Source organism: Anas platyrhynchos, chromosome 3 (genome assembly GCF_047663525.1).
Source record: "Anas platyrhynchos isolate ZD024472 breed Pekin duck chromosome 3, IASCAAS_PekinDuck_T2T, whole genome shotgun sequence".
Lineage (NCBI taxonomy): Eukaryota > Metazoa > Chordata > Aves > Anseriformes > Anatidae > Anas > Anas platyrhynchos.
The window spans coordinates 86,979,838-87,003,138 of NC_092589.1; the positions used below are offsets into that span (position 1 = coordinate 86,979,838).

General features: G+C 37.1%; 1 protein-coding gene across 3 annotated transcripts in view; it reads right to left on the reverse strand.

The window, feature by feature from the left end:
* MEI4 (meiotic double-stranded break formation protein 4) overlaps window positions 1-23,301 on the reverse strand; it is a 112,827-nt gene that overhangs the window by 39,405 nt on the left and 50,121 nt on the right. Inside the window, exon 5 of one of the 3 annotated variants that reach the window (XM_072036252.1) lies at window positions 15,923-16,105. The exons of the other annotated variants lie outside the window; for them this stretch is intronic. Coding sequence (XP_071892353.1) covers window positions 15,935-16,105 — 171 coding nt within the window. The 3' untranslated portion in view covers window positions 15,923-15,934. Of the gene's footprint in view, window positions 1-15,922; window positions 16,106-23,301 lie in introns of those variants that run through there. 3 annotated transcript variants of the gene reach the window in all.

The window sequence follows — 23,301 nt, forward strand, 5'->3', positions numbered from 1 at the left end:
TAGCATAAAACAAACTGAATAGAACAGTGTATCATTCCGTGACACTGCTAGAAGTCAAGAACATACTTCTACTTGGTGGAACTAAACTTTGTAGAAAAAGTTCAAACCCACCTTTCACCTGAGGCTGTAGTGTCCTCATGATGTCCCTGCCATTCCTTTTCCCACAGTACCCCAATCTCCACCCTTTAAGCTCTTCTCCATCTTTTCCCTCCCCCATCTGAGGAAAACAGGAGGCAGAATAAAGTGTCCCATTGGCACGACCATATTCTTGGCCAAGAACAGAACCACACTAATCTGAAACACATAAGCTGTTTTTCATCACCAGAGACTCTTTCGTGTCTCTGAATTCTGAATCTGAACAAAATAGATTTATTTTCTTTTTAAAATTTGATTTGATCTTCCCACAGGATCAAGGCATTATTTAAGAATTCTGAAACACTGCATGCTGCTTGTATGAAAAGCAGAGTTTAAAATGCAATTAGAACGTGGCACATACAATTACCAAACAATTGTGGAGCTTAACACGATTTCAAGGAGGTTACAGAAAACAGTCCCTAGTCCTCACCACCATTAAGGCAGCACATGACCTTTGGTGTAAGAGAACAAATCACATCATACTAGAAGAACTAAGGTAACTGACATTCTCAAAGATCATTCTGTTCTTTCTGCCAGTGCCACAGTGCCTGCCAATTATTAAATGAGCACACAGCACACTAGATGCAACGCTAATGTCAGGTTTACTGTGCAATCAGAATGCAATGCTAGACACGGCACAATATTTATTATGAATGTGTACCGAAAAGATTAGAAAAATTCCAGCAATTCGAAGGAGAATTAACTTTCCAAAATGATAGCTAAGCTTCATTTTGAGGCAGATTTCTTTTAATTAGATTGGTCTGGAACAAGAAATAAACAATTACTCCCTTCTAACTGTGAAACAGATGTCACAATTCAAAATACCTGCTACTTTATTTTGCATAAAAATCTATTTACTATCAGTTAATTCTGTTTAATGACTACCGGTAGGCAATGCATACAGGAATGTAGCAATACTTCTCTAAGGGCCATTAGCAACACAGTGGCATTCCTCTTTTCTCAGCTATAGAATTGTGTTACTTTAAACAGATATAATGTTGTACACTTAATGCAATTTAACATAATTGCTTAATTTATTAGTAAGGATTAAAACTACAGTGCAAGGTATTAAAAGATAATATTAACAACTCGCACTGAAGACAGGCCACATAAATCTTCAAAACGATTTCAGATGACTGCACAAATTACATTAAGAAAAATATGACAGGAAATCATTATGGACTGACTCATTAAAAGAGGAGAAAAGAAACAAAATCAAATGCCATCAAAATTAAACTGCATAGATCATCTTTGTTATGCTGTGCTAGACACCTAGCAAATTTTTAGCTATTAGAAGATGTAGACTACATGGACTAGTAACCTACTAACCAGTGAAAGACGTCAGCTACAATATTAGTAAAATATTTTTAATGGTCAAACTTATGTCATTAGACAAAAGTCACTATCTGAATCTGTGCTTTTTTACATTCTATTGCTACCATCCATATTCTCTGCAAGAGCACTCATATAGCAGAGAGAAAAATCCTGGGACAATACAGCAATTTTCAGACTATGAACAAGTAAGAGAGAGACTACTGCTGCATTTTAATGGCTTTCAGGTAGCTATACAATACATCCCCTCAAGCTTCTCTGATATCAGCACATTAGCCCATAAGGAACTCATGCTGTGACTGTTTTTGCTACCTGACCTAACTCATTTCAATCTAATTCAGGTCCTCTTATACTATATTGGCATACAGACATTGACTTAGAAATGGTTTTAAGCTTTCCAGTCTGCAAATTCTTAAGGTTTTCTTGTTTGGTTGTGTCACAGGTCCGTCTCTTTTCCTTAATATTATGTATGTTAGATCCCTACAGAAGATGGAGTGATTAACACCACATATAAACTCTGGTTCATTTAACGCTCTTTTCAGTCCTCAGTCCTCTGGCCAATAAGAATTGAAAGAATTCCCTAATCATAAAGGATTAGACTTTTTCCACCTACTGTTCCCTCAGTGGGATGTCAGACTAGTGTTCAGAACTGTTCAAGGTCAGACTGGGGCCATTACCACTCTGTATGTGGTTTTACCTTCCCATGAAGCTTTCTAGGATAGCTGTAAACTCTTTTCGGAATAAATTGTGTCTTGATATCTGTTCCAATCCACCATGTCCCCAGGTGACTTCTCAATACTGCCAAATTCCCAAGACAGATAGTCTCAAATGAGTTGGACTAAAAGAATTAAAGCAGTTCCAAGAGTAATTCTCCCAATATACCATATTTCTCCAACAGCAAGAATGAAAGCGATGGCAAACTGTATATTCATCTTATGCTAGTGCTTAAGCATGCGACACAAGACTTTCTCTGGATAAAGTCAATGGCTCTTGCTGCTTTATTAGAGATAACTGACAAAGTTACCAACAACAGAAATCACACATAGTTTTGTGCATTTCTTCTTAATGCTGAAAAAGGGTAGTAGAACTTGAAAAGACAGTTTGCTGCCTTTTTCACTCAGCAGTTGTAAATCATCATCATTTGGGACAAACATCTTTTATTTCAGAGCTCTATTTGAGCACTAAGTTCATGTTTTCTGTCCTAAGACACATTTTACTGTCAAGCAAATGTGCACAACAGCAAAAAAGAAGAAATACATTTGACCATTAGCAGGACAGATAGTGCCCTGCTACCTATCTGCTGTAATAATAGGGAGAGTCAGATAGTCAGCAGCACATTCTTCCTGAACCGATGCTGTTTCTTGCCTCACAGTCAGTTGTACCAGAAAACAAGCTCAACAGATCGGGCATGTAGCATTTGAAATATTTTTTATCGATGTAATCCACACGCATTGTTCCTAAGAGCAATCAACACTTGAAGGTGGAATACTACTGTGACAAGACAAGTTATTCCATTTATACCTGGTCTTCCCGTCTGTCCAGGTGTCACCTTTTCCTCCTGACAAACTTAGAAGAGTTTTGGAAAGATTTAGAAACACCGAGCAAGATCTTTCAAGGAACAGTAACAGCTTTCCAATTCTTTAGTACATTCAGGGTTTCTTGCATAACTTGCAGTATCTTCTAATGACATTTTCTAAGAACATGATAAAGGTTAGAACACAGTATTTTTTGAACCTGCTATTCCTATTCACTGTTTAGGATCCATCAGAACTAGATCCTCCGAGAATCACAAAATACTGGCTGAAAGTTAATGCCTTAGAGAGAAACACATCTGAAGTGTTATCAATAGCCCAAAGATAAAAGTTAAAGCTGAGAAGGACAAAAAGGTTGCATAGAATTAGCTCACAGAATGGACTGAGCTAACTCTTTCATGAAATGTCCACATGGAAAAAGTAGAAAGAAATTTCTGGCACAGGATCTGAAGACTGGAAAGAAAATATACCAGGTGTTACCTTTGAACAAAGGTATCTTCTCTGCATTGTATACGTGTGTTGTAATCCCTCATTTGTTTCCTCTTTAAATCACAATCTTCCTTTCTCTCAGAATAGATGACCTTACATGTCTCTAAATCTGCTGCTCTTATCTGAAGCCTTTCTGTTCTGTTACATATTTTTCTGAGAAGACATTATCACATGCTCACTGCAACTCATAGTCTGTATCATTACTGGTTTACTTCATAGTCTTGGTAACAGTTGAAAACCGTTGCTCTGCCTGGAAATAACAGCTAGCAACCTATTTTCTGCACTTGTTAAATGATATGAAATTAAATTTCAAAAATTCATTCTTAAGGGTGAAACAAAATATTCATTCATTATGGCCGAGAATGAAAAATAACACTAACTGAAGTATTCCAAATTTGAATCTAAAATAGCTAGCACCACCTTGCTACACTAACTTATGAAAAAATGACAAAATACTTGGAGTGCTTTTTAATTTTCTTCTCTTGCACTGCAGTATGATTTATCTTATGATTTAAAACTGTGCTTAATTGCATATTAAGAGATGACAATATGTGCAAAAAGATTTTATTAATACAACTGCCTGTCATATTTCATATTGAAAACAATCTACACTGGCTCACCTATAAAATGAGCTCATAACAAAGGCCTACTTCATGCAAAGAAGCACATTTAATATTCCACACAGACTGTAATTGCCATTCTACTGGTTTTATAATATTCATATTTGTAAGCAGTTTTGAATAGCAGTCAATTACTTATTCTATTGGAATGCTCCCCTTACATTTACATTAAGAACCTTTGAGAAGACAGTCACTGACTGGCATTAATAATTTTGCAGGAACATAGATACATCTTTTAGTTTTAATTTGACTTTGCTCTAGTCTGGAAGTATTTTTTTTCTTTGTTTAAAAAAAAGTAGTTTGAGTATTTAGTGATTATTCCAGTACCTGAAGTATTCACTAAAGAGACAGACAACTGAGTTCTGAATTGCTGTAGAAAGCTACAGCACAGTAGTAACACCATTAGAACATATTGCCACAGACTTTTGGTAATCTATTTTAAGAAGGAACTCTGGATTTCAACAGGGTGTGTACGTAAATAAAAGAAGAATCAGTGCAATACAAATATGAATGACCTGTAAGATTAGCAAAATGCACTGTTTAAGGTATTTTCAATGTGAAACTGAGTTAGCAAGACTGGGAAAATGTGTTTGATGGGTGTCTTCCTAGTTCTGCTAACCCTTCTACTTTGTCCTCTCGTTACGGAAAGTGACGTAAGAAACAAGTATTTTGTATTAGTTACATGCCCTGTTTAGTGCTGGACTGGTTTTGCTGTGCTTCATTAATTAATCAAATGTGAATATTATATAAGCAGTATTTTAAGTGGTATGGTATAGAACTTAGTAAACTGCAAATAACAGTGCAATCTGTTAACATAAATCAGAGATGAAAGTTTACAAATCTATCATTTCTGCAGAAAGTAACACTGTAAGAAAATGGGACATCAAAAGCACTGGTACTGATTGACTTTATTTAAATGAATATATGCAAATCTCTTCCTTCCCACTTCCCACTTGAAATAAAAGATTTAGATTCCTCAACTAAGGAAACCACTTTGCAGTTTACAAACTGAATCTCTAAGGTGAGTTGCACAGAAAAACAAAATTTAAGAAATATGCATTTCTTTAACTTTTCCTACTTTGCAGAATAGCTGTCTCCCACTCATTGTATCTACTGCTGTCAAGCCTATCCTTAAGTGTTCACTTCTTTCTGAGCACTGTATCAGGAGTTTACTGAAAGATTTCACACTGAGAAACAGACACATACAAGTGGAAGCACTGTGGTACTTCTTCAGTTACGTCCCACTGTGATGGGACACTTGCAGTCTTACAGTACAAAGCATTTCTGTTGTTTGTTTTCTAAATCAAGAAAGATACAATATAAAAATATAAATATTTAATAAAAAGAAGATGAATAGCAGTTCAGCTTCTAAACATAGTGAACCAATTAAAAAGTTCTGAAACTAGAAATATCAACAACCTTGGAGTAAACTATGTGGTGAAATGACAGGAATCAATTATTAAAAATGAAAAGCAAAAAGTTGTGAAAAAAAGAAGCAAAAACTGACTGACAGCAAAAAGCTGAACAGACAGTGATGGTGACTCACTAGCCCACTTTGAGAAGTGCACCCTAACCAGAAAATCACATCTACTGCTCAGTCTTAAATATTAGCTTCAAGCAGGCACACAATATAAACCAGAAACAACAGTGAGCTGGGATAAGAAATCAGTTATTTCAGGATTTACAACCAGACAGTCCTTGTTTGTATATTATTTGTAGCTTTTCCTTAAGTCTGTGACATTCTATTTTGTGTGTGTATGTGGGACTGCAGAAGGCAGTAATTCTACACAGTCCATAAAATCAAAATAAATAAAAAAAATCCTCCTTTGCTGTTACTTTGCTTACTTACAAATCAATTCTCAAAAGGTTTTTCTTTATGTTGATGTTTTCAGATCTTATGACAGTTTCTTTCCCCTTCCTAATTCTAAGTCTGTATTAATTCAGTGGCATTTCTACAGCACAACTGGCCTCGAAGGGAAGAGAGTGTAAAAAGAAACTAAATAAACAAATTCATATTTTTCAGAACAAATATCTTGATTTACATCAAAGAAACACAAAAACAGAGCAGTAAGTCTACTCCATTTTGTAAAATAACTACAAGTTCTTGGTGATCATGTATCTGAAACAATATTAAATAATGCAGTGTGATGTTTTTATATAATCTTTAATTTTGTATCTAGAAGGAGCCACCAAGATTATATTGTTCGATCATAAAGGATCTCAAAGAAAAAAAAAAATACTTTTTTTTTTTTTTACTAGAAATTGCAGTTAATCATCTTTCAGAAAGGCACTTAGATTTCTATTAAAGATAAGCCATGGAAGTTGCTATTCTCCTTGTTATCTTTCATATATAACCTGAATTTTCCAAGTGTTAATATTAGAGATAGAAAAGTATGCTGATGTGAAAACAAACCCATTAAAAGAAAACATGAAAACACTGATACAGCATTAAATAATCTCTGCACAGAAAACAGAAGAGGATGCAATGAATAGTACTGAAGGTAAGAAAAAAATGCGAGTGACTAACAAGAGAATCTAAACGGATCACAGAATATCAATAAATATTAGATTAAAGAAAAATTAAGAAGTTTAAAGCATATCAGGAATAAGAATAAAGCCATAGAGAAACTAAAATACCCTACTAAATGAAGGCATGAAAACTATAAGTAGCTATGCAGAAAAAGCAGAAAATAAACAAGTTTTTCCTCTGATGTTGGAGTGGAAGAAAAGGATATCATTTGATATTCTAGACAGAATTGAAAATAGAGGATATAAAACAGCATCTGCAACAGCCTAGTACTTTGCTAAGGGATGTTCTCAATGTTCTTTCCAGAGCACCTTTCCAGTATTTTTTCCACAGCATCAGGATTCATGTTAAAGCATCAAATGTCTGTACATTAAGCCCTACCTAGATCACTGTATGAAGGATCTAACTCAATAGGATAAAGCATTTTCTAATAAGGCAGTAGGGCCTTCTGCTAAGCAGATTTCCTTTGTACAATTACTAATGAACTATAACACAGTTCTGCCCCCTATGCTTACTCTGAATATTAAAAAAACAACAACCTAAAAACAAACAAACAAAAAACAACAACAACAACAAAAACCACACGATGTTTCCTGTGCAAAAAATAAAAAATGCTATGTTCAACACAAACAGAATATTTCATTGTTTGGACTGCAAATTAGGAGTATCAAATCAGACAGACCTTTCTTCTGCCTCAGAAAGATGCTGACACTAACAGATATTTTATTAAATCATAAAATCATAATTTACTTTTATATAGTTAATTAATTTTAAAAGAGCATGAAGAAGTAGAAGAGCAAAATTTATTATTATGGCTAATCATTTCAGGGATTATAATTAGTTCTAAAATAGTATTTGTAAGATGCCAATTTATTTTAAGTATCACAGTTCACTGCTTGTGTTTCTGGATACAACTGGCAGCTAATAAAACCAGCCTATGTTTTATTTATTAACTTAGCAGAAGTGCACTTACTAGATTTCACATTAATTGTTAGTATTCCACTACAGCAACAGAGCTTTGAAGGTTTTGTTAGAAATACGCCAGTTTCAACTGGTTGCCTATATCTGAGTTTGTTCTCCAGATAAAATTCTTTTAAACTTAACAGTTCAGGTTTCTGGAAAACAATTTGTTTATTTGTTTTGTCAATGGTAGAAACAGTTATAATGTGACAAATAATTGTCCACTGCTGCTCATTAATATACCACACGAGCAACTAAATCAATGTCTCAATTCATAAATAAATAAATTCCAGAGACTGTACTGTCAATGTTCCATAACTACATTGATAGACAGAAATTCTTCAAAATCTTGCAAATGCATCATGTGAAATAGCAACTCTGACTCTTCTTAAGCTTCTAACTAAAGAAAAAAGTTCCTTAGAAGCAAGTTTTTTTCTTTTTTTCAGACTTTTATATATAGTATATATAAAGCTACTTTTTATATATATTTATATATATAAGATATGTTTATATATATTTTATATATTTTTATATATAGTGTATAGAAAGCTATATATATCAAATATGTAATATATATAATTTATTTATGTCTTCTTTGGAACTTAGCAAGGGCTCATATTTTACAAATAAGATACTGCTACCCCTGCTACCCAAATGACTACAGGCATCTTTGTGAGTGAAATTCCAGAAATCTGCCTCCTGAAGAGCCAAATGTAATAGAAATCAGTGTTTTGTGTACAGATTTCAATAAAACTTGCCACGTGTATATATACCACTACCTGCTCGAGCAGAAATTCATTGGGTGACACCACTTCTGAGCACATAAACCAGCCCCAGTCACCCACAGTGAATCCACACATGCATACCAATACTGATAAGGGAAGAAAAAAATGTTATTTTCTTTCCTCTCCTAGTACTACATTGCCTATTAGAAGAAGGAAGCATGCATTGATTTAAAAATGCATTTTAAAAGACAATATAACAAATGAGAAGTTGATCTTTTCTGTTGGGGGTACTGCATGTAAAATTAAAAGTCATGTCGCATGCTATATACTATTCTGACCCAATTTCTCACACCTGCAAGTGTGACAGTTTCTCAGACTTTTCCTAAAGTCTCTTAAAGGTTAACAGCAAGGGTATTTAAAATGCCCTGTTTTGGTTCCTCTGCCCTCACTTTTCAGGTGGGAGACTCAATTAGGAAGCACCTGAGGATGGTAAAAGATGTGCCATGCTGTTACAAATGGTCCTGCAGCTCTAAAGGGAGAATCCGCTACTAACAGGGCTGGCTGGCTGTGGCACTGTGCCACAGGACCTGAGGCTGATGTGGTGCCAAGGTCACAGGGAAAAGCAAGAGCCTAAAAGCTCAGCCTGGCATCAGAAAGAGCAAATGCACTTAAAATGTCTTCCTCATTCCAACACCATGAAGAAGAAGCAAGACTGAACTGCTGGAACAGTTTCTAATATCTTATTTTTTTGTACCTGTTAGTCACTCAAAATCTCACTCAATGTCTTCTTTGAATATCTTACACCGTAATTTAAAACAAAAAAGAAATAAAATATGGGTGACATGAAAGTGATCACAATCACAAAATGGTTTGCACAATTGTTTTCTCCTTAAACCTGATGTTTAAATTTATTATTGAGTATATATTATTGTCACTGTTGTAATCTTACAAGGATCATAACAGAAGTGGCCGGCAAGATGTTTGCAAATGCAAATACAGTAGTTCAGTTTTGCTAGACATGGTACTCTGCACAGAGGGAGAGAGGGAGATAAACCTATTTTAGAGCATCTGATAGGAGAGACAAGCAAGGTAAACATCACTGATACATGCAGTTAACATTATTAAAGAGTATTTTCATTTAAAAAAAGAAAAAAAGATTAAATTATGTTTTACATAAGGTCATAATAAAAATTACTGATACAAAATACCTACTGTCTGAAGTAGAAGGAAAACAATAAACTCCCAGATAAAAGGAAACCCAATTATATATGTAAACAAGCTCTCAATTCTTGTTTTAAATTCTTATTCTATTATTTTCAAGGTAGCTACTCTCAGCAACTGTGTTCATACTATCATATACATCCAAAGGATTTATCCAAGTGAAAAATTGAGTCCTCTAGTGATTCCTGCAGGCTCTAGATCTGGTCTTTAACTTCTGAGATACTGCAGAATTAGCAGCATACAGACTGCTAGCAGACCACAGCACAGCCAGGATTGGATCATTCACAACTGTCTTACCCAATACAGAAATCTGGGGAATATTCTAAGCATAGCTAACACTTTTTTGAATTGAGTTTTAGTAAACACATTGTTTCCATCAGCTGTATTTTTTCTCCAATAAGCATTTTTACAAATATATAATAAATAGCAAAAAAGATCAATACTTTGTTAATACTATTGATCCAAGTTGATTCAATGTAAAACTAATTGATTGGACAATTGGCAATTAGGCTTTGTTCATAATTTATTTTTCTGTACAACTTCATGTATCGTACTATACAGCATTATGTAGTTGTTATAGTATTCTAGCATATTCTATCAATCCTGTTCAGGGCTCTTTTTTGTTTTGTTTTGTTTTGTTTTTTTTTAAGATTGTAACTGAATTCTAGGCAACAAAATTCAGAAAAAAAGACAAATTATAAGCTATTATTAAACTAGGAGAGGAATAAAAATTGTAACAATTAACAGAATCAATACAGACTTCAGATCAGATATATTAATAAAACTATCTTAAATTCATCTTCTGGAAAATTCATTCACTTGTACAGAAAGGAGATTGGATTAAATTACTCCCTCTGACCTCAGAATCCATGAATCAATAATATAATTTAACTTTCAAATGCATTTAAAATTGTTTGCAAGGAAGTTAAGCTGTATGTTCTGAAATTGAAATGTATGCTAAAATACATTTTGAAGAACAGCTCTTATGATAAATAGAAATATTTTAAAATGAGCAATAAGCAGCAAAAACCTCTTGAATAATATTAATTTTGTCATTAGCATAAAACAACCCAGAACAGTACATATTATTTGAAACGCTATTCAAGCGAGCACAGCTGTAAGCTACTCATTATTCAGATACTTATACATACATATAGCACCACTGTAACTGAGCACAACTCTATAACATCTCAATCCAGTACTGTCTTCATTACATTTTTCTTCCTATTTGTGAGATCTCACTTAAAATCACTGTTTTCTCCATCTCTGTAGATTAAAAATATTATACACAGGTGTTACAGTGAAAGCTGAATATAAGCTGAAACATCAAAAGTAATCTGCCTGGGAAATACAGTATTCACTGGACTCCAACTATGACACAAAACAGTCAATTCTGTGCAAAAATCACCCATTTAAACCCCATGCCAGGACACATGTTACCTACAGCCTGAATTGCACTGCTGCCCAAAGAGGAGAGTTTTAACCTCCTGCACTTTGAAAACCCAGTCATGGAACAGATTAGAACTCTTCTAAACTATCGGTCCAATTTTGTAAATTTTCTGCAAAACCTCTTTCCTGAGCTACGAGCATTAATTATTAAATCCTCATTATACCCCAATCCCCCCCAGAATATCATCCACACAATTAATCAGAGTAGTACTTCCATATTTTCCAGAACCGAGAAGCAGAACACATATGCAGTGGACTTTTCCCTTCTTCCCTCCCTCCAACAGATTCAGATTTTAACCATAATTATAAACGTTAACATAATGAATAAATGAGGGCACAGAGTTCAGATTTATAACTGAAAGGATCCCCAGGTGACCAATTTCTAGTACAATGCTTCCACTCTGAGACTGGTTCAAGTACACCTATGTACTTGAAGACTTTCAGTAAAGGAGAAGAAACTTCTGTGTTGGCTGTTCCTGCGCACTCTAGCCATCCATCCTAAGAAGCAGCTAACTGCTTACTCTGCTTCAAGTGCTTAAGCATTTTAACAACTAAAATGCTTATTATAATACATAATCTTAATGACCAAATACATTTCTTCCTGTTCACTTCAGGAGCCAAAAATTTGCTGTACATACTCCTTGTGCAGCACCTTTTCCCACTCTGAACGACTATTCCACATTACAGCTGCTCTTCCCCTCAGCCCTCTTTCTGCTAGATTGAATGATTCCAGCTCCTTCAACATTTTATGGATGTTCACATTTTGACAATGGTATCTTAATGTACATTAAACACGCCCTCAAAGAAACCCATGAAAATGTCAATACGCATAAAAAATCAAATGCAAAATTGATCTATTCCACTATTTACTGTATTTTCAAATAGATCAAAAACTGCAAAACAAACAAAACCCAACAAAAATTGCCAAGAATTGTTGTTTCAGTAAACAGAAATACGTTGTGACATCTAGATCAACCAGTTCTTTATATCACAACTTACCTACTTATATATTAGCATAATTGTAATGAATGTTAGGCAACCTTACTCCTTCTCTCCCCCCCATATTAGTAAGTCTTCCATGATTTAAGAAGTCACACTTTGAAGTTGACTAGTAGTGTTGTATGGCAAGTAGCCCAATAGTATTATATAAAGAAAAGACTTCTATAAGCAGTTTAATCTCCATGTGCATCTTCTAAAACCATTGAGGGAGCTAAAACCTTCTTCCTTTTCATTAGTCTTAAATCATGCAAAAGGAAGCCTCAGAAACCTTATACTGTACCTGAAAGTTAACTTCTGCTCTTTCTACAGTGGTATCCCTCAGTGAGAAAAATGGACAGACATAGTTTAGAAGGAGCAGTTGTCCACATGATAATTAATACATTTTAAGAATCTGTTACCATGGAAAACTAGCTTAAAAGCTTCTGGAAACACAAACTGGAATTAGCTCTCATGTTACAGACAATAGAAAGGTAAACTGCTGATTCATTAAATTTGGACACTAATCAGGGCATACCTTCCTCAAAGTACTTAACTCCAAATGATTCTTGAGCAACCGCCATGCAGAAATGAGCTAGCAGGATGTACTCCAAAGGTTGGTCAAAGAACTCATTAGTGCAGTCATAAAACACTGAGGAAATTAAGGTCTATGATTCAGACTATGTTCTTTAATATTGCAAATTAATTATCTCATTTATTTTTTATGGTTTCTTAATGTACTACTAGCTACCTGCTTTTAATTAGGAATAGCAATTTTAAATCAATACAATGAAACTGTAAGCCTAATTTGACTCTTATGCCTATAGTTTTAATAACATGATCAGTTCCTGTATTTTATTTTATTTTTTTGCAAAGGTACCTACTTCTGTTCCTGATGATGCTGACTTAGAAGGCATACTATTCAGTACTTTTCCTATCCTTGTTACATGCATGGATGTAAAATGTGCAGCATTCACTTTCTGCTTTGAATACAGATTTTTTTAAATGGCAATCACTGCTATAATTCCACACATAGCACATATATAACTTTAACTTCATCACCACCTTTAGAAAGAGGTGGTGCTTTTATCTTATTACAACAGAAATCTTTGAAATGCAGTATCTGTTAATGCCTAGTCTGCTAGCTGACTAGGATGTGATTTTACAATGCCTGACATCATACAGAACTGAATGAATTCAAAGCACGGCTCCTACTGGCTCCTGTCAAAGCTGTGAGCTCTTACACCTTGTACATCAAAGTTGTACACGTGCACCCTTAGAAACAAAAATAAAACAAATGCATATAAAAATGGTCTGAGGTAGATATCTATAGAAAAAAGAATCAGCCCGAATGGTTAACATTTGCCAAAAGTGAAAACAAGGTCTTATGACAGGAAACACTGACATTTAACATTTACCAGGTCTACAGTGTGGATTAATTTTGTTGTGCAAAGTTGTGTCTTTTTTCTGTTTAGTAAGAGTCAGAAGTATTCTATCCATGTGTTGTAACTAAAATTTATTCTGTTTTCAAGAGATGATACAATGCCTTTCAGTCATAAAGCATTTACCTGACAGAAGAGCACTAGCTGCTTGAATTCTGCCATCCATTTTGAAAACACCAAATGGAATCACATGCCATTTATTTTTCAGAAAAAAAAAAAAAAAAGAGCTTGGTGACTATCTAGGTTTACTTTAGTCACACTCAGCTTTGATTGTGATCAAGAGCTTGATGTCCAAGTGGAAACTGGTGCTGAGTGCCGTTCCTCAGATGTCTGTATTGGGACCGGTGCTGTTTAACATCTTTGTTGGTGACATGGAAAGAGGGATTGAGTGGACCCACAGCAACTTTGCAGATGACACCAAACTGTGTGGTGTAGTTGATATACTGGATGGAAGGGACGCCATACAGAGTGACTTGGACAGCTCAAGAGGTGGGTCCATGCAAACAACATGTTCAACAAGGACAAAGGGCAACCCTCTAGGTTGGGGCTGTCCCAAACACAAACACAAGCTGGGTGACAAGAGGACAGAAGCAGCCCTGCATAGGACTTGGGGGTAGTGGTAGATGAAAAGTTCAACATAAGCCATCAGTGTGTTCACAGGCCAGAAAGCCAACTGTATCCTGGAATCCATCAAACTGCAGCAAGCAGGTCAAGGGACCACTCTTGTGGTCCTCACCTGGAGTACTGCATTCAGCTCTGGGGCTGGCAGCACAATGAGGACATGGCCCTGTTAAAGCAGGTTCAGAGGAGGGCCACAAAAATGATCAGAGGGCTAGAGCACACTTCCTGTAAAGAAAGGTTGAGAGTTTGGGTTATTTAGCCTAGAACTTGGCTAAATATCATTTTGAGATGAGGTTTTACATAATGGCAGGATTAGACAACCTTGAGCTGAACACCTTCCCTTCCCGCACCACTTAGTCATTCTCCTCTGGCATGGAGGTATTAACAGATGTGCTCAATTGTGCTGCACCACGTGAGGTTAACGCTTCAAGGCCAGAGCTCAGGACAACGTGCCTGGAAAGGAGATGGCAGCTGTGAGTGTGAAGGACTTCTGAAAAGGAAATTGGCTGCACAGACTTGCACTGGTATAAAGCAGGGTCCTGCATCGACTTTGGAGCGTTGGCTGGCTGTGAAGGAAGTGGTTGCATGTGTGCTCTGGTACCAGAACAGGCATCGCTGACATTATTGACAGCAGTGATGACTAGTTGCTGATCTTTTCTAGGTACAGATGAATAACAAAATGCAAGAGTTTACGTCTGAGTCACTTTTTACAGTCACATTATGTAGTGCCTGCAACCTTTAAAGGTATTTCCCTCTCATACAGCTATGGCTAGGTTAGAGGCTTGATCAAAGAAACAAACAAGCATCAATTACATGTGGATAGGACTTCAGGATATGTGATGAAAAAGATAGTTTAAAACATAACAGGTCTTTATTGATGGAAAGTGACAGGCAAGCAGAGGCCAGCTGTACTAATGTACCCCCTCCCCCCCCCCCCCCACTTCCCACCTGCAGTAAATCCAAAGTCATTCCCCCAGTCCATCCCTGGCTAAACATTGTCCTCTTCAGGCTGTGCCTTGATGGTCTGCCCCTTTTCTTTGTGGGTGATTGTTCTTGGGCTGGACATCAGCCTCACACCTCACCATGGTGGTCTGTACTGGCTTGGCTGGTGGTTGTCTGTTTGTGGCTTGGATGTTGTTCTCAGGCTGTTGTTCTCTGATGCTTTGCGCTAAGGCTGGTGGTGGCAATCTGGCTCTCAAATTGCCAGCATTTTGTTGATGTCGACCCACGCCCTAATGGTGCGCAAAAACTTTGTCAGTGGGTCCAGATCAATTTCCTTGTCATCTACCTTTTGACACTTAGAGGGAGGTTGGCCATCGAGGTCATCCATTTCTTTCGTGAATTTCCTCTTTCTCCCCATGCGCACCGTTTCAACCAGCCTCAATCGCTTAAAGGGAGGTTGGCCATCGAGGTCATCCATTTCTTTCATGAATTTCCTCTTTCTCCCCATGCGCACCGTTTCATCCAGCCTCAATCGCTTAAAGGGAGGTTGGCCATCGAGGTCATCCATTTCTTTCGTGAATTTCCTCTTTCTCCCCATCTGCACAGTTTCATCCAGCCTCAATCGTTTATAGGGAGGTTGGCCATCGAGGTCATCCATTTCTTTCGTGAATTTCCTCTTTCTCCCCATGCGCACCGTTTCATCCAGCCTCAATCGCTTAGATGGGGGTTGGCCACTGAGTTCATCCAGTTCTTGAGACTTTCTCTTCCATCCCAGACGGGACATTACAGCCATCCTTTGGCTTTCGCAATGAATCGCTCAAAGGCTGGCAGTTCCTGTCTGCTTTCTCAGCACCCTGGCTCCAAGTCGCCTTGAACTGCCTGGGCAAGAATGTTGGCAAGATGTTGCCAGGCACGGGGCAGCTCTTTTTATAGGGTGGGGCCAGAGGTCACCACTGAGGTGACATCACAGTAGGTGGCAGCTGGCATCACGGGAGGCCCCTTTGTGGCAAAGGAGGCAGATACTGAGTACACCCAGCATCATTTGGCTCATCCTTACCACAGATCTAAGAAGCAGTCTTCTCCATTTCATCTCCAATTGATCTGTCTTACATGGCTCAACAAACGATCTACCCTGCTGTGGGAGATGGTGCTGTTAGGAGAAACTTCTTAGAAAAAGTGGTTAGGCATTGGAAGGGGTTGCCCAGGGAGGTGGTGGAGTCACCGTCCCCGGGGGTGTTTAAGGAAAGGTTGGACGTGGTGCTTGGGGACATGGTTTAGTAGGTGACATTGGTGGTAGGGTGATGGTTGGATCTGATGATCTTGGAGGTTTTTTCCAACCTGAATGATTCAGATTCTAAAGAGCTCAGGGATCTCTGCTCATACATACACACTCTCTAGATGTGGAGCCAGAGAAATAGTCTACCGAATGTCTTATTCCTGAGAGAGTTGGGGTTGATGGGCTGAGGGGGTTGGAGTTAGTCAGCCAGTAGAAGAGAAGACTCTGGGGAGACCTTATAGCAGCCTCCCAGTCCCTAAAGGGGGCCCGGAGGAAAGCTGGGGAGGGGCTCTTTGTCAGGGGGTGTAGTGACAGGACATGGGGTAAAGGTTTTAAGCTAAGAGTAGGTTTAGATTAGATATTAGGAGGAAATTCTTCACAATGAGGGTGGTGAGGCACTGGAGCAGGTTGCCCAGAGAAGCTGTGGATACCTCATCCCTGGAGGTGTTCAAAGCCAGGTTGGATGGGGCTTTGGGTAACTGGGTTGAGTGGGAGGTGTCCCTGCCCATGACAGGTGGCTTGGAATTAGATGATCTTTAAGGTCCCTTCCAACCCAAACCATTCTGTGATCCTATGATTCTAATTTTTTAATAATAAGGCAGAAAGAAAGTTCTGTAACATGAACAGACGTAGCTTTGTCAAGCTTGTAATTTCAGCTGCAAGCTTGCAAATTGTTCTACAGCATGATGTCAACCAAAGCAAGACCCTTCCTACAATCAAATTCTAAATTATAACAGTATATTTATTTTAACTAAACTAATAACATTAGTTTCTCAATTCCCTTGTTTAAAACAGAAAAACAAAGAAACAAACAAACAACAGAATTAAAAAATAAATAAAACAACATCAAGGCATGGAACATACTTGAATATATTTTGTTCTAGCTGTTACCTAAGGTTTCTCTGAAAAATGTTTTGGCCGTGGAAGAATAGGGGTTAACTTAGTGGATAAAGTGTCCTCCAGTACAGATCCCACGCTGTTTTTACCTTCTCTAAGGTTTTCTGAAGGGAATTTGATGAAAAGGTGGAGTTTCAGAGCATGTCTCACTAGTCACCTTAAATTACCACAAATTCAGTAGGCTTCATTATGAATTATTACCTACATATAATTGGTTGCTGACTTTGAGAGTGTTACTGAAGCATCTATAAACTTTCCTGAAGATTACTTCTTGACAGCTGGAAAAGTGACTTTTCTTTATATGACTGAACACTTTCCCTTGGAGCTCAACTGATTTGCAACTATAATCTCACCTACTGCTGGAAAACTTAACAAAAGCAAGAAGTGGGATCACCACCCTAGGTGTCAGGAGAGCAGATTTCAGCTCCTTCAGGAATGTATTTAGGAAAAATTCAATGTGATATGACTCAGGAGAAAAAAAAAAAGAGACCTGGCAGAGTTAGCTGATTTTCAAGGATCAAGCTCAAAAATGGTCTACCCGTCAAAGTGAAATGGCATGGGGCCTAAATGAACAAATTGCTCCTGACAATATTCAAACATAAAAAGGAAGCATACATTAGGTGTAAGCAAGTCCAGGTGACTTTGGAGGAATACAAAGACACTGTCCAAATTTGTAGAGACAGTTAGGAAAGCAAAAGCCTGTCTGGAGCTGAATCTGAGACGGAACGTGGTTATACTGCCTCACCTCGACTCTCGGGCAGATGATAGAGCAAATAATCCCAAAAGGAATTTCTGAGCATGATAGGGAAAATGGTGACAGACAGTATGACTTCAGTCTGCATATATTTACAAAGGGGAAAGTCATACTTAATGAACCTGATAGCCTTCTACAATGAGATGGTAAAGGTGATCAAACAATGGAACAGGCTGCCCAAAGAGGCTGTTGCAGCCTCCTTAGTTGGAGAAATTCAAAACTTGATTGGACACAGCCCTGAGCAACCTGCTCTAGCTGAGCCTGCTTTGAGCAGGGAGACTGCACACCTTCACCTTCAGAGGTCCTTTCCATTCTTAGCTATTGTGTAATTCCATGAACATTTGACGAACACACTTTATTTAAGTTAATTATGAGGACTAAACTGCAGTTCACATAATAGAATTGTGTAGGAAGGCCTCAAACTGAGTAACTGAATATGTTAACCTAAACTAAACTCTGTTTATAATTTATTCCTATAGGCAGAACTACTACTCAGATTTTAATCTCTATGTGTAACCTCTCTCTCTCTCATTCATATACAATTCCCTGCAGTATCCTATATTAAATGTAATAGCTAGGCTTAGTAAAAGAGCTTTGAATAAATGATAAGGTTACATGAAAAAGAGTTCTTTAAAACAGCAACTTCAGCTAGAAGTTTGATATTCTGAAAACTCAGAGAAACTAAGAGTAACTTTTAATGAAAGAGCTAATTTTAAGGATGAAATGAAGCCAAAAGTATCTTGTTTCAAGATAAAACACCTAGAGGTTTAATTGTGCTTTGCCAGCTCAATTAAGGGATTGACAGACACGAGCAAATACAAAGTACACAAGCTAAGTCTTCAAACATTGCACTGTAATCATGTAACGTGGGATGCCAACATTTACAAAAAAAAAAAAAAAAAAAGAAAAAATATCAACAAACTATTTTTTCTTCTGTTTTTCTTCTATTTTTCCCATTTCCTTGCTCTACAAATTTGACTCAATTTATTTCTGCCTATGTGAATTGTTACTGGAACCAAGTGAAAATAAACCATTCTGAACCAACAGGAAATTAAACTTGAGTAGATTCACGAATATTATTTACTAAATCTAATTTTAATTTTGTTAGTGCTACATGCATTTCAAACGTCTTTCAGCAGGGAAGAAATAATTCTAGAAGACATGCAATAAAGAGTGTGCTGCTGTAAATTATTTTGAGAATGTGTACATGTGTGTATACACTCAGAGCTATGGTTCAGTTGAATAAATATATCTGGTTGCACATATTTCATCCAAGTTCAAGAATGCAACCAAAAAATATCTTAATCCTAAATCTAATCAAGCCACTTAAATTATTTGTTGCCCGAGCACACCTCTTCCTGCAATACCTCCAACGTTAGTGAAGCGTTCTCTGCTGCACAAATCCTGGACATCCAAACCTTGCTCTGTACCTTAACGCCAATCCAGCATCTCACGTCACTCGTGACACTCAGATCTAAACACTGCCCACTGCTGCTGCTTTTCTCCATCTCCATAAACCTAGCACAGCATCCCCTTTCTGTATCTCCCAAACTTTTATGAGTCCCAAAGACATTATTAAACTTGCTTCTCATTCTTGCACTCACCCAATCACAGTCATACATTACACCCGCAGAATTAACTGTGTCTAATTAAAAATGAAACCCCAAATTCCTAAGCCCTTGGCTCAACAATACAAGTCTAGCTCTGTGATCCCTTTGGTAACCATGTTCAGCTTTAGCTCATCTCATCCTATCTCCCTAAATTAAATCCATGTCAGAAATCCTTTGAATCTAACAACCTGAATAGGTTTCAGACTGATGTCAGCAGCAACTCCTACTTCCCTCTCTGGGTATAGCATTAGCACTATTTTGCTGCCCTGCCAGATCAAGCCTTAAGCAGCCAGGTGAGTGCTGTCACCAAAGTCTAGACCAACTACAGAACCAGATTCAACCTTCTGCGTGCTTCTCAACCATGCAAACCATAATGCCACCCTTAGCTACAAAACCTAGACCAAAAATCTAAATCTGTATCCAACCCTTTCAGCCCATACATAAAACTATCCTAGTAATCATTTGTACATTACCCACTCAATACCTAGCAGCATGAGTTCTGCTTTTGGAGCCAAACTGGGGACTGCAGCTCCTTCTGGATGTGGCATTCACTGCAGATCATCAGCATGAGCTGACCCAAATCCCCAGCAGTGCCACAACTGTAGTCTGTGATAGTTAGCTGAGGACATGTTCAGTATGTTCAAACACCAGCTCTAGCCTGATTAAAACCTGGGCAGCAGAATGACCACAGCTTGGTAGGTCATGACAAACACTGCCTTTCAAACTTCATCCGCTGTGCTGACAATCTTATTGTCCCATCCTAAATCTAAATCTGGTTCTAAGTCTAAACCCACTTTTAAGCCCGCTACAGCCACCCCTACCACCTAACAACCTAAACTAAGCCATATGGTTTCTTGAAAATCCAGGGATCAGCCCAACCACACAGATAAACAGATTGCAAAGCAAAACCGTTGCTTATCAAAGAATATGTGAGGAACAGAAGCAGTTTTTCTATGCTTGATGGAGTACCACAGCAGAAGATATACCACTGTGCCTTATGCCTCATGTTTATAATATCTCACAGCTACACCAATAGTTTTTTAAAAGCACTTTAGCATTTTAGAAAGCACTGAACAAACATCAGCTAATCCTCCTGATATTGTGGTTTAAGTAGTGATGGGTATACATAAACACAATAGGTCAACAGGCACAGTTTCAAAGGTATTTTTAGAAAAAAAATGAAATAAAATAAATCTGCAAGTTCCCAATGGATCAGGCCAATGTTCTAAGTCATTATGGACCTGACTGTCCCAGATGCTTAGAGAGACATAAGTAGGCATGAAGATAATAAATCCAAAGATATTAATGTGTCCTGTAAAATGAAAAGATCATCTTAAAAAATAGCTGAAGTAATGATTTCATTAGTAAGTCACTATCCTTCCATAGGTTCCACTTACAGTTTACTATATTTAACTAGGTTATTATTTAAAGACAGCTTAACCATCGGCTGTAATTACTTTTTTAAACAGATATCCATTATGTCAGTAACTTCCAGTTAGGGCTAGAATGCTTCCCATTTCTATTATATGGGGATACAAAATACTAAAGCAGCAAATAAACTGCAAGCCATTGACACAGGAACTACACATTTATACTGTTTCCTGGAAAGCATTTAGTGAAACTGTGTTAAAAGGACATCATAACGAAGACTTTAAACAAGTCTCTAAAATAAAATTGGAAAATTGTAAGGAAAAGTTACCTTGCCTATAAATTGAACTTTTAAGAGCACATATGGTGTATATGCTAATTCACATAGATAACTGCAATATCCAAAAGCATTAAGGAAGCTGTGCTTAATTCTCTGTAACATCATTCTGTTCTGCAGATCGTTGCCATTAAGCAGAAATGCCCCGTGAAGAAAGCAGGTTAACAGGAGCATACCTATTTAGAGACACAGATTAAGTAATAATCAAGTGGTCTTCCAGTCTAGTGGGTGTACCATGTGTGCCACAAGGATCAGATGAATTAAAGACCAAAAGGAATTCAGAGGTAAATTTTGATTTTTAAGCATGTTATTTTTACTTTCTGAACAGACTTTTTATAAAGCCTCAATTTTGTAAATTATTTTAAACACAAAGGTTTCTAGGAATATTACCTTTTTACTCGTTAAGATATATTCTGATGTCTGAAATTAGGCATTTGTCCTTTTCCAGTACTTACGTTTCCATGAATGAGATGCATCACCAATATTAAGACTGGTAATTCTTTGGTCAACAGCTATACAGAGATCTCTTCGTGTAATAGATACTGCTTCTATTCCCAAGCACACCTAACATTTTCTGATTATATCACCCTCAGTTTTGCAAACCACCTAAGAACAGCCAGAGCCCGACTATCTTTTAGCTCTGTAAGAACACTTCTCTACCCCTTTCTCCTTAGTGCTACCATTTTATGATGGTACGAGAGGGAAGAGAGAAACTGCATGAACCATTTTTCATTTTCCAGCTCTGACATGCCACAATATCTTGTATGCATCTTAAAATCTAATCTTTAATAGGGAATGACATATGCAGCAGAAGTAGGCGTACACTTCAAAGATATATGGCCCTCTTCTGACATGTATTGAGTCTTGACTGATCCTTTCACTGATTTCTTTTAGAGGAGAGATTTATTATTTCACAAGTATGTGCCTCCAAACTAGGTACATATCTATGAGACAAAATGCAGACAAAATATAGATTATTCTACAAAACCATTAATTCATTTGTTACCAGTGGCATCAGCAGTCATATGGAATAAAAAAGTAATCCTATATTTACCTACAGCACTATTTTGCAGCACCTTTCACCAATAACAATCTGAAGTATGTTACAATTTGTGCTTACAAGATTAAGGAAATAAATGCCATCTTAAAAAGGATGAACGGATGTCCAGATGCAAGTTTAATTATTTTCATGAGCTCTACATACCATAAATCTCTTCTCTTTTACCTGTGCATCTGAAAGTCAACAGCAGAAACTGAAAAAAAAGCCAAACAGGCTGAAAAGTCATTTTTAGAATTTTTTCTAGCTGCATAATGTTCTCAGCTATTTTTTTCTAATTAACGATTAAAGTTAATTTAAGCCAGCAATTTAATTTTTTCTAATTTAAAAATTTAATATTTGGGAAAAGTAGCAAGGAATTTTTATATCCTGTGTTAAAGCTCTACTACAACAAATATAAATGCATGGCTGAAGAGATAAGACACTGCAGAATTCAGAAGACAAAGCGGAATTCTTGGAAAGAATTGCTTATTTGAAGAATTCTCCACATCACATCAGACAAACTTGCATTTGGAACAAAGCACTGTTGAGTACCATAACCACCCACAACATCCAGTGGGTATAGGACGGCTCTATGGCGAAAGGCTTATGAAGACAAACCCTGGCATTAATAGTGCAGTTCTTAGAACTTCAAACCTTTCTGCTTGAATCTAACTGAACATTGTTTCTGGCAAATCCTATTTTCCCTGATGGACTGATCACCAGTGGAGCTAGGCCAATAGTCGCAAAGTCCCTTCTATGCAGACCTACCACAAAAAATGGCTGTCCAGCCACAGGAGCATTTCCATATGCTTCCATGCAATGCCATGTAGTCTGGCATTTCAGTGATATGACTGTTTGTTGTGCAGAGCTGAACTGCAACAAAAAAAATCTATGAAATGCTCATCATTTTACTACATCCTTTCTACTCCTAGCTCTTTTCCTTCAAAAAAAAAAAAAAAAAAAAAAAGCGCCTGTGTAGACTGTCAGTTTAAAAGCACTTCCTACTTAGAGGCTCATGCATCAGACAGATCATGGCTGAACAGAAGTTAC